The sequence below is a fragment of the Thunnus thynnus genome, chromosome 7, assembly GCF_963924715.1.
Source record: "Thunnus thynnus chromosome 7, fThuThy2.1, whole genome shotgun sequence".
In the NCBI taxonomy this organism is placed as follows: domain Eukaryota; kingdom Metazoa; phylum Chordata; class Actinopteri; order Scombriformes; family Scombridae; genus Thunnus; species Thunnus thynnus.
This window is the reverse complement of record NC_089523.1, coordinates 20,398,755-20,409,524: the sequence shown is the minus strand read 5'-3', so window position 1 is coordinate 20,409,524 and position 10,770 is coordinate 20,398,755. Positions and strand designations below refer to the sequence as shown.

Genomic DNA, 10,770 nt, shown 5'->3' with positions numbered 1-10,770 from the left:
CCCTCAACGTCACCAAGGATACCAAACACAACACCAAAGCACAAATATGGGCATGTACGTCAGCGGAACTCCGAGGCGGGACTTAAGCGATAGAAATGCCTTGGTTGTACTCGAGGAGGATGGATTCATTCATAAGACAAGATCTGCTACTGTGCACCGTAATACTTGCTAACATCCACCGGCTTACCGTGAACGGACTGTATGGATCTATCATCGCATGTTTGGGAGAGGATTTAATGCTAAACGAGAGGACTTCTTAACAGATTGAATTGGGACGCTTTCCTCCCCCTGAACGCGGGGAACTGGATTAATCTTCTTCATGCAACTTTTTTGGAAAGAAACCAAGAGCATCTCGCCGGGAAATAACAAAAAGATCAGCAACTGTAAGTCCAGATTCACATCATATGTACGTTAGACAGTATATGAAGTATTTAAAATAAGTATTTACCTAGAAATCAGATGTTCAGCTCTGCTCGGAAACATCTGTCCACCGCTGCCCGTCAGCCTATTATATCCTCCTTTGATAGCCTTTTAAGAAGGCTATAAAACAGTCCGCTAGACTTTTATTGTAGAGTTTTCGCCAGTGATCAATGGATTTTCGTAGACAAAAGTAAGCTAATTAGTCTCAGTGGTATCCAGCTTTTACCAGAGAGCACTATTTAAAGCATTATCAAAGCGCTGCCTATAACATCAGTCATTCTCTCCCTACAGTACTTCTACTTAAGTAATCTTCTTGTGTGTGCCGCTGCCCTGCCGCTGCAGGTGACATCGCGTTCTCTCCGGTAACTGCAGGTGTTGCGTTCACTTTCGGTCCCTCCGGGGAGATGTACCAAGGGTTCCCCGGCGACCCCGACAGCGGATCCCGTGGAAGCTCGTCTCCATCCATTGAGTCCCAGTACCTTTCCTCCGTGGACTCCTTCGGGAGCCCGCCGACCACCAGCGCTCCGCAGGTAAGTCCGAGTGAGCAGGCTAAGCGCAATGCTGCATGTAGCCTATGTGTGAATCATGCTTTGCGTAAAGCACAGAGAGCGAGAGTCATTAATTAACAAACAATCAGCACATGGTAAAGCTGTTTAATTAACGTGTTAATGCAACAGGTCTGACTTACGGCCGTACATGCACAGGTGAGCCTTATGTGCTGACGTTACATGGGCCTATAGGTTAAATAGGGCACGTGCTTCTGCAAACATGTAAATACAAACTTCATGTTGGCCATTATACAATGTAGCAGTCTATACTTTGATTATTATTAACCTAATTTATAGGCGTATGTATTTGTTTTTTATGTCCTCTTATACAGACCGCAGATTTCAGAGGACTTATTATAACACTAGCCTATATTTTAGGCACTATGGTAATTTAGCACCTCATAGCCATATGACACGTAGGCTATGTTACAGTATGAGTAGACATAAACAAAACAGTTATGGAAACTGTAGCCTATAGCATCTATTTTTAAGAGACTCTTTAAAAAACTTTTATTTGACTGCGACAATACATTTCGTATTTTCATAAAGACGTGGCGCTCATGTTCCTATTGGAAACCGCATAAAGAAAGCTGTTGAGTTAGTGTGTGTGCCTGCAGTCAGATATAAATAGTCTTTCTTCAATATATGAGCGTTACAGTCTGAATATGTCGGTGATCTGTTGCTGCTAGTCGCCCCGGCAGCGGCTCCCAGGCGTTGACAACGTGCTCGGTTTGCAGCACGCCGCAGAACGGATGACAGAGTTCTGGAACTCTCCTACGTCAGCGCCGGAGCCCCGCCCCTCCCTACCGCTCGGTCTCCTTCCACGCGCTCCGCTCTCCTCTCACAGGCCTCGCCGTGACGTAAATGCCTGTTCTATTTTGGAGCGCTACGTCGCGTTGCCAAGGGGAACACCGGGGGTGTGACGGGGGAGGAGGAAGAAGGAGGAGGGATGGAGGGGGGGAGAGGGGAGGGAAACATTTTTAAGCGAGATGATTGGTCGAGGCGGTCGCTCTCGTAGCTGCCTGTCCCAATGTCTTAACACGCTTTTTTATGAATATTAATGCAGGTCGATAATGTCTAAAATTAAACAAAAGACAAGCGACAGATATGGACGTTCTGGATGTATTATTAGACCTGTTGTAGGCTTACTTCAAAAAAAGTTTTAACACAGGAAAAGACTTAAAATAGGGGAATTCAAGATTAAAACATAATGTATTACTGACATATTTGTTGCTGTTTGCCCCTACACCTCTAATTTTAATGTTAAAGTTTCCAATATTTTCTTCTTGTTAGATAACTCACAGACTTTTTTTTTCCACACTGCCATTTTTATAGCTTACCAGAACACCAAACACATTAAAAATTTTGTGTTTGTTTGTTTTTCCATGTAATTCAGCATGACATATGTTTATGTCATGTTTTCCATGCATCTTGATTAGAATTTGGACTAGACTTTCAATAGAAGTTATTTGGTTGTGGATAGTACATTTGTAATAATGGCAGCACGAGGTTGTGTAATCTTGACTGTGGTTGGCGTGATGACTACAATAAGAGAAAGAAATTGATTCAAGCTGGTTCCTGCATGTGTTTCTGCCTTTTTCGCGTGTGTATAAATGTGTTTCCTAACCTGCAGTTTCTTTTACATGGTGTGTAAAAGTCTATTGTTCATATCTCCTGCTCCTGCTCAGGAGTGTGTGTCAGCGGGTGCTGGCTTGAGCATTGTGGGCAGCGGGCCTGGGACCAGTGCCGGAGGGGAGATGCCCGGTTCATTCGTGCCAACCGTCACCGCCATCACCACCAGTCAGGACCTGCAGTGGATGGTTCAGCCAACCCTCATTTCCTCCCAGGCCTCTGGACAGAGCGGGACCACTGGCACCTCAACCATGACCCAGCCAGTCTCACTGGTTGACCCTTACGACATGCCAGGCCCCAGTTACTCTTCCGCATCTGGATTCACTCCTCCAAGTTCAGATACTCCAGGCCCAGCACCGGGCCCCATTCGCCAGTCCAGAACCCGCAGCCGCCGCACACGAGACGAGTCTGTGAGTGAGGATGGAGATGTTGGTGTGTTAGTAAGTGTGTGTGCTTGAACGTTTGTTTGTTGGCTCTTGCACGTTACACATACACTACAGGTATATCACCTACATGGGCATCTAAAGAATCATTTACATGTACTGTGTTAGCAGTGGTGTGCACAGACACTTTTAAGGGCAGGAAAGAAGGACAACTCCATATTTGTTGAAGGCACAAACCTTATTCCTTATTAGGCACAAACCTACTAGACTGGAAGGCCAGGCCTATGTAGAGGACCATGTAGGAGGAGGGAAGAAATAATGTATCAAATCTATCAAATGTGTCATCTGTTGTGTCTTTTTCACCAAATAGGTATCATTTACCACATGAAAGATAAGGAATCAGTAAAAAGTTTCCATTTTCCATCTCAAAAGGGAAATTATGCACCAAAGACAAGCATAGCTGGTATCGCTGCCACCACTTCCCATCCACTGCTGCTTAGACAATATAACCACATTTTCAAGACGAAACTTGTATCCTAACCCTTTTTATTTATATCTTTTCATCCCAGCTCACACCAGAGGAAGAGGAGAAGAGGCGTGTCCGGCGAGAAAGAAACAAATTGGCCGCCGCCAAGTGCAGAAACCGGCGACGAGAGCTCACAGACAGACTGCAGTCGGTGAGCTTGGCCCTGTTTTAGCTGCCAGATTAAGTAACGATCATAATAACATGCTTTACGTTACCTCCCATAGCATAGAGGTGTGTTTTAATAAGGGAGAGGTAATGAGGTGTTTAGCTGAAGTGGAGTGTTTACAGTGCTCAAGACAGACCACATACCAGCAGTATTTATGGCCTAATTAATGGGCTCTTATATAAGCCACCTTACATATGCAACTGCAGGTGAGGAACGTATTTCTGCTGGAATGGATAAACATCCACCTCCATAAACACTGAAGTAGAAGTTTGGTGTAGCTAACACATGTATCCTCTCTCTTTCTGCTATACCTCTCCTTTCTCCTCTGTTCATTTTACCCACCTTTTTCTTGTTTGGCTCTCTATTCCCCCTGTCCCCTCTCTCCCCTTGCCCTCTGTGTCTTTCCTTCTCTGTACCTGCCCACAGGAGACAGACATACTGGAGGAGGAGAAGGCAGAGCTGGAGGCTGAGATCTCTGAGCTGCAGAAGGAGAAGGAGCGGCTGGAGTTTGTCCTGGTGGCCCACCAGCCGAACTGTAAGATCACCTACCAGGAACAGCCTCAGCAGAGCTCAGAGCAGCTCCCTCCGGTCCAGACCCAGCTCCATCCCCAGACCTTACAACCTCCTGTCTCCATTGTGGGCTTGGCTGTGAAGGAGGACACTTTCTATCTGCCTCCTGCCTACACAGCCCATCCGGCCTCCTCACAGTCCCAGCTTCCGGTTCAGCAGCAGCCGCAGCAGCAGCAGCAGCCGCAGCAAGTCCAGCAGCAGCAAGTCCAGCAGCAGCCTCAGCCAGGGATAATGCAGGAGGTAGAGTTTTCTAGTTCTTTCTATGGCTCAAGTGAGCCGGCACCTGGCGGGCCATGCCTCATGGCCAGCGACAGTGGTGGTGGTGGTGGTAACCATGACGATGCGGCCATTGGCAGCTACAACACCTCATACACATCTTCATTTGTGTTCACCTACCCAGAGGGAGCCTGCGGGGTCAGTGCCAACCAGCGGAACAGCAGTAGCGAGCAGTCATCCGATTCCCTGAACTCACCTTCGCTGCTGGCGCTCTGACTGACCGACAAACACACGCGCACACATATCAACACACACACACATCGCTGGAAGTAGAGGCTGAGTTAAGTACACGTATAGTGCCAAGCAGTCTCACAGATTGAGAAAAAAAAAAAAAAAAAAGAAAAGAGAAACAATCATGTGTTTCTGATTGGGTTAAAGTTTACACATTCTGAAATGCATTCCAATAAAGAGCCATATAAACAGAGAGTTGCACATGAAATCAATTAAATCAAACCTTTAATATTGAGCTTAACAAAGAAAACATTTGTTTTTTATTATAAGAATAACTGCAACTGGACACGATGAGTAAATAAACACACAGGCCGTCCAAGTTGCCAATCTTAAGTGTTCTGAATGAACAAATTAATTCACAGTCAATACTCCCAATCATCATCATGTACAGTACATTGAGTGAGATAAACCACACGCTCACTTTACACTCCAACAACAAGCACTGGTGCCCCCACCTTGTTCCCTCTGTCGGTCGCCCCTTTTCCAGTGCTCTTGCTCTCATCCTTTTCCATCCTTTTCTCCCTTCTTGTTCTTGCTGAATGTATTTGTGCAGATCTGAAATAGGGACAAAGGACACTTTTGTTCAGGGTCTTTTCTTGTGGGAGACAGACTGCTGATCTCTCGCTCACCTCTTAACACTTCATCTGCTCGACTTCCTTCTGCTTCTTCATTTGCTGCTTGGACTTGGCAAGTTGGGGGATCTGAATATCACAGCCTCCACTTAAATCTTGTGCTTTCTTCTCTCGTTTTTACAATTCTTCTGCCGTCTGCCTACCTGCCATGCTAGACCCATCTCTAGCCAACTCTGTTTCTCCTCTTCTGTCTCTGTGTTTTCTCCCTCTCTCTGAAGTCTTCAACCCCCGAGAGCCCGAAGACCCCCGAGAGCCCTTGGGACCTTGAGTGAATGCCGGCCCAACTAACACGAGCCTTTTGCACCCTCTCATACAAGGACATGGACGCAACAACCACCCACCCAACCACCCACCTCCCCCTGACCCCCTACCCCCCCTGAACAGAAGAACCTTTTTCTGGAGCGCATTGCTCAGAGCGGATCCTTACAGTGAACAGTAATTGAATACTTTCACACACGCACATAGATGCAAAATGCAAGATGGATGCCACTGTCTTCTGCTGAGCCATTTTTCCAATGTCAACACAATGAAGATTAAGACACATCTTATGTTGTGAGGCTGATTTAAAAGCGAGGATGGAGAGGGAGTTTGTTGCAGCAGCGCACCGGCTCCGTGTTTTTGCCAGCCTGTTTGCTCAGAATCAATCAGATGTGAACCGATGCCTTTTATCTCGAGGAGGGACGTTTTTTTTTCTAATGTAGTGAATCAGACAACCTCTAAATATTGGGCTCAGTGGTCTCCGCACCTCCCCTGTTCTCTCAGCGGAGACAAGGTGGGGGTGCGTTTATTATGAGTGTGTCCACTCGGAGGCACCTGGCCCGTTTATTTCTTTCTTTATGGAGGTTGATGTGGCGAGTGAGCACAAAGCAAGACCCGGGAAACAAAAAAGGGGAGAACATGCGGGCTGATGTTGTGGAGTGAGCGTCCTTTCTTCGCCTGTGAATTTGAAACAGTTTGTTTTTTCCTGTATGTTTGCGTGAGAACTGTTATATATTTTAATGTTTATGTTTGTTTGTGCGTTTGATTGTTTTTGCATTGACCTCTGCTTTCACTTGTGCTGTTGTCGTTTCTTTTTTTTGTTTGTTTGTTTGTTTGTTTTTAATCGGGAGATTTATTCATAACTGTTACTATTATTGTTGCATTGTAACTATTGTTTCATTATTTTATTGTATTTTCATTTGGCAACTTTTGGAGGCATGTTGTGCACTACAAGGGTTTTTCTGTGTCAAAAAAAAAAATTATAAATCTATATGCATATACATATATACAGGTAACATGTATATATATAAGTGTATGTTCCATGATTGTAAAGTATGAATGTCTGCAGATCTAAATGGGATATTTTTGTCAATGAAGAACAAGACAAGATGTTACTGAGGTTTAGTTTTAAAATGAATATTTTTCTAAAGGAGCAAAAAAAATAAATAAACTTAAAATATTGCCCTGTCCCTTAACATGAAGCACGATGTCACTGCCTCTCTCAGTGTGTATTTATGTTTTATAAACAGTATAAAGCACTATCCAAGACAAAGTAGATGTATGTTTATAACTATGATGTTAGAAGGTTATGATAACGCCTTTGTTTTGTCTGTTTGTTTTTCTCTGTGAGGTCTGTCCCAAAGCTACTGACACCTTAATGCCACTTGATCCTTAGCAGATGCAAAATGAGAAAAAAAAAATAGCAGTAGTGTAATTGAATGTCAATACACATATTATAAGTGTTCAGATGACAACGTCATGACTAACCAGTTTCATTTAAGAAGAAAGTATTTTATATTCAGTATGCATTTCTGCCAGTGTAAACATATCACTCAATAACATTGTTATTTCCTAACTGAAATGTGTATTTAAAGGATAATTGCAGTTTTATCCTTGATATTAACATTATGTTAAAGTTTATCCATTCTTGTATTCAAATATGTTGTCTAATTGAGATTTTAAAATAATAATAATAATTGTGATTGTATTTGCTGGAAAAGAAGCTTTATTTTCAATAAATAAACATATTTAATCCAAACGATGGCTAAATGAATGCTATCAGTTTTCTTTCAAATGTGGCTCCTGGTGGTCAGAAAATGGGCAGACCTCATTTTTTAAAATGTTGAATAAGGACTGTATTTGTATATACAGCTGTTGGAGATGCCTTTTGATTTCCTCTCCTAATGCAAATGTGATGAGAATATGTTCTGGTGTCAGAGCAAGCATAAAACATATTCAATAGTTCTCATGTATATAGGGTTTTTTTGTGGTGCTACTTATAGTATACGATAATAATGAGGCAGTTCCACGTCGTATGGTGGAAGGTTACTTATTGCTGTTGCTGAGGCTCCAGACAAATGAACACGCTGCTCGTCTCACGGGGGATGTTTTATTCTGAATGGAAGCCAATAACGCAGTGAATCCCCCGCAGACGAAACGCTGGAAGCCCAGTAATCACTCTGTGATTTCATCCTAGTTTAATATCAATTGCCTGCTACATTTTAAGTGTGATATACAGATCTCAGAGGGCCCTTGTACTGTACCTGCACTTCACACCGATGCCCCTGAATGCCACACAACATATTAGACTCATTCTTACATCTAATTTCTTTGCCTTGGATTTAGTTGAAGTTGCTTTAAATCTTTTTTTTTCTGTTATGTTACAATCACAAATGGTTTGGTAATGAATTGGGAAAAGGTGACACAGAGGGAAAAGGAGAAATATTCAGACAGAGAAGCTGCCTGCACCTACCTGTACTGTACAACGGCGACGATACAAGAGCTTTCCTATTTTTCTATGATGTGGTGAATGTTGCAATGTATTTCTATTTTTCCACAAGTCCCATTATACACTCTGATTCATGTGCAATACTTATTATCCTCTTGGATTAACATAATGTAGCAAATCACGCAGTGCTCAAACTGACTGCTACTATATGTCCAGTGTGAGGATGTATTGCTTTAATTATCCATTTTTTGTTCAAATATTAAACGTTATTCTTGCTAATTATTGTAACATCAAGTTTCGAGACAATCTTCACAGAGAGATTATGTTACAAATGATCTAAAAAGTCATTTCTTTTTTTTTGTCTTATTTTTGATGACCGAGGTTGCTTCATTTCATTGAGATGTTGCTTTTATCAATGTTTCATCTGTTTTTGTAACAGTTTACTTCATATTTTAACAATGTATCTTTATTCTTGAAGCAAAGGTTGTCATATTGTCACATTTGGAAACAGGTGATATATGACTTTTGAGGTTGCAACAGTAAAAGGCCCAAAGAAACCTTGTTTAATATGTGACGTCGTCAGACATTGCCTAAAATGACAGTTGTCATTTGGATATTTACGTCAGCTCATCAAGGTGCTCTCATATCAAATTTTCTATTTTTTTTTTAAGTTCATATATAATTTAACATATCTCACTAGTTTTCTCCACATCACCATAAAGTGCTGTTTACTTATTTTTATGACTTTAATTTCATTGGTTTTTAACTCTTGAAGTGGACCAAAGTGTTGATAAATTTGCTGTGTCGCTTTTGCAGTCCCTGCTCTCTGATCTTATGTGGCTCTGTTTTCTATCCATGCAGTTGTTTTCTCTCAGCTTCTGGACTGCAAAAGCTGGGTGAGCGGTCTCCTTTAATGATGGTTTGACCAAATGTCAAAATTTCCAATTTGTGAAGAAATTGCATTAATAAACAACATATTTTAAGGTACACGTCTCTTGTTTTTTAAATGCTTGACCTTTGTTGATCTCTTTGACTTATGCAGAATTTTCCTTGAATGTAAAATCAAAGAAAAAAAAAAGTCTGTTATTATCTTTGTTACTTGAGTTGAAACTGCAGGTGTTTGCCATGGAGCTAAAAAGTGATTGTGTTTAGTGTTTTTGTCTTTTTGATTGTACATATCTTTTTGTTATTGCGACTAACGATTAATGTCATTATGTTGTATTGATTTTCTCCTTTAATTATTCAATCATTAAGTCTATAAAATGTCAGGAAATGTTGAAAACTCAAAATTCACATCAATCACATCACATTCAATAACAATTTCCCAGACCTCAAGCTGACATTTTCAAATATCTTGTTTTGTCTGACTAATAGTCTAAAACACAATCGTATTTAATTTACAATGAAAACAGAGAACGTCCTCATATTTCTGAGGCTGTAACCAGGTTGATGTTTGGCATAACAAATAGATCATAGCTGCCAATTAATTTTCTGTCCATCGACTAATCAATTAATTGACTAAATGCTTTGACAATATTTTTAATGTCAGCCGAATGTGCTATTCAGTATTTTTTATTTTTTAAGTTTCAAACAATCACAGACCTCAACAATCAAGACAAGGTATTACATAATAAGATATTCTTGAACTAACAATTTAAAAAACAAAAACAGATTAACTAGCAATATTTATATATGTATTATGATGCAATAGAACAATTAAATAAAACCAAAAATAAAAAGGAGCACATGTAGCAGCAACTTGAATGTTTCATAGTTAAAGTGATCATAACTGCATATGGTGGGTGTTTTGTGTGAGCTTGCAGTCTGTGTCGCTCTCTAGTGTCCATAAATAAAACTGTTTTCTTTTTTTTTTTTATTGAAACTTTATTGAAACTAAAATGATGTGAAATCATGTAGGAACATAGAAAATAATGGTAATTTCTTTGAAAAACAACGTGTGAATTAAAAAAAACCTACCCGTTATAATCATCACATTAACAATAAAATCAATTTTAGGGTCTTTACATTCAAAATATATTATAACATCTTTAACAGAAAGTTTAAAACTATGTTTATAACAGAAATGACCAAAATAAATAAAACATTTTATTTTTTAGAAATCATCACTTACAATATGTGTGGCAATAATACAATAACAGTAAACAAGTAGGCATCGTGACGAAATAAAGATGACATAAAGGATATGACTTCACTTTCAGTTTGTTGATACAGTCAACATGCTAACAGGACAAAAGGTCAAATTAATAATAATTAATAAATAGAAAAATAACAGAAAAGGTGGGCAATAAAATCAGATTTCTTTGAAAAAAAATCTTGGACCTTACTACCTGTATGTGCACATTCGTTGTTGTTTAAAAGTTGGATAGACTCAAAATATTTTCCAAATTTAATCATGAAAAGTTCACACGATGGGGAAGCTTAATTAAATGGTTCGTTTGAGTGTTAAAATAATCCTAATTTTTCCCAGAATCCTGATTTGTAAACTGTTATTCATGAAATAAATGTTTAGTTGATGAATAAATGTTTAGTCTTCTTTTTTCTTTGTCTTTCTTTCTTCTTTTTTTTTTTTTTAACGAAAATCACATTTTTCATCAATATCCACACATCTTGAGACAAATTTGTTGGTGGAACAAATAAATAAAACTTCACATCACTTTT

At 40.2% G+C, this 10,770-nt stretch overlaps 1 protein-coding gene across 4 annotated transcripts; it reads left to right on the top strand.

Annotated features, from left to right (window-relative positions):
- The first annotated feature begins 138 nt into the window (after positions 1–138).
- fosb (FBJ murine osteosarcoma viral oncogene homolog B) lies at positions 139–7,607 on the top strand. 4 transcript variants are annotated; one of them, XM_067594832.1, is made up of 6 exons: positions 140–383; positions 763–950; positions 2,657–3,040; positions 3,553–3,660; positions 4,102–4,485; positions 4,646–7,607. In XM_067594832.1, the coding sequence occupies exons 1-6, from the start codon at positions 320–322 to the stop codon at positions 4,709–4,711; spliced, it is 1,194 nt and encodes a 397-aa protein (XP_067450933.1). In that variant the 5' UTR covers positions 140–319; the 3' UTR covers positions 4,712–7,607. The 4 variants fall into 4 exon arrangements, with proteins under 4 accessions (XP_067450931.1, XP_067450933.1, XP_067450930.1 ...); XM_067594830.1 differs by having other exon boundaries at positions 139–383; positions 2,657–3,010; positions 4,102–7,607; XM_067594829.1 differs by having other exon boundaries at positions 4,102–7,607.
- The last annotated feature ends 3,163 nt before the right edge of the window (positions 7,608–10,770 follow it).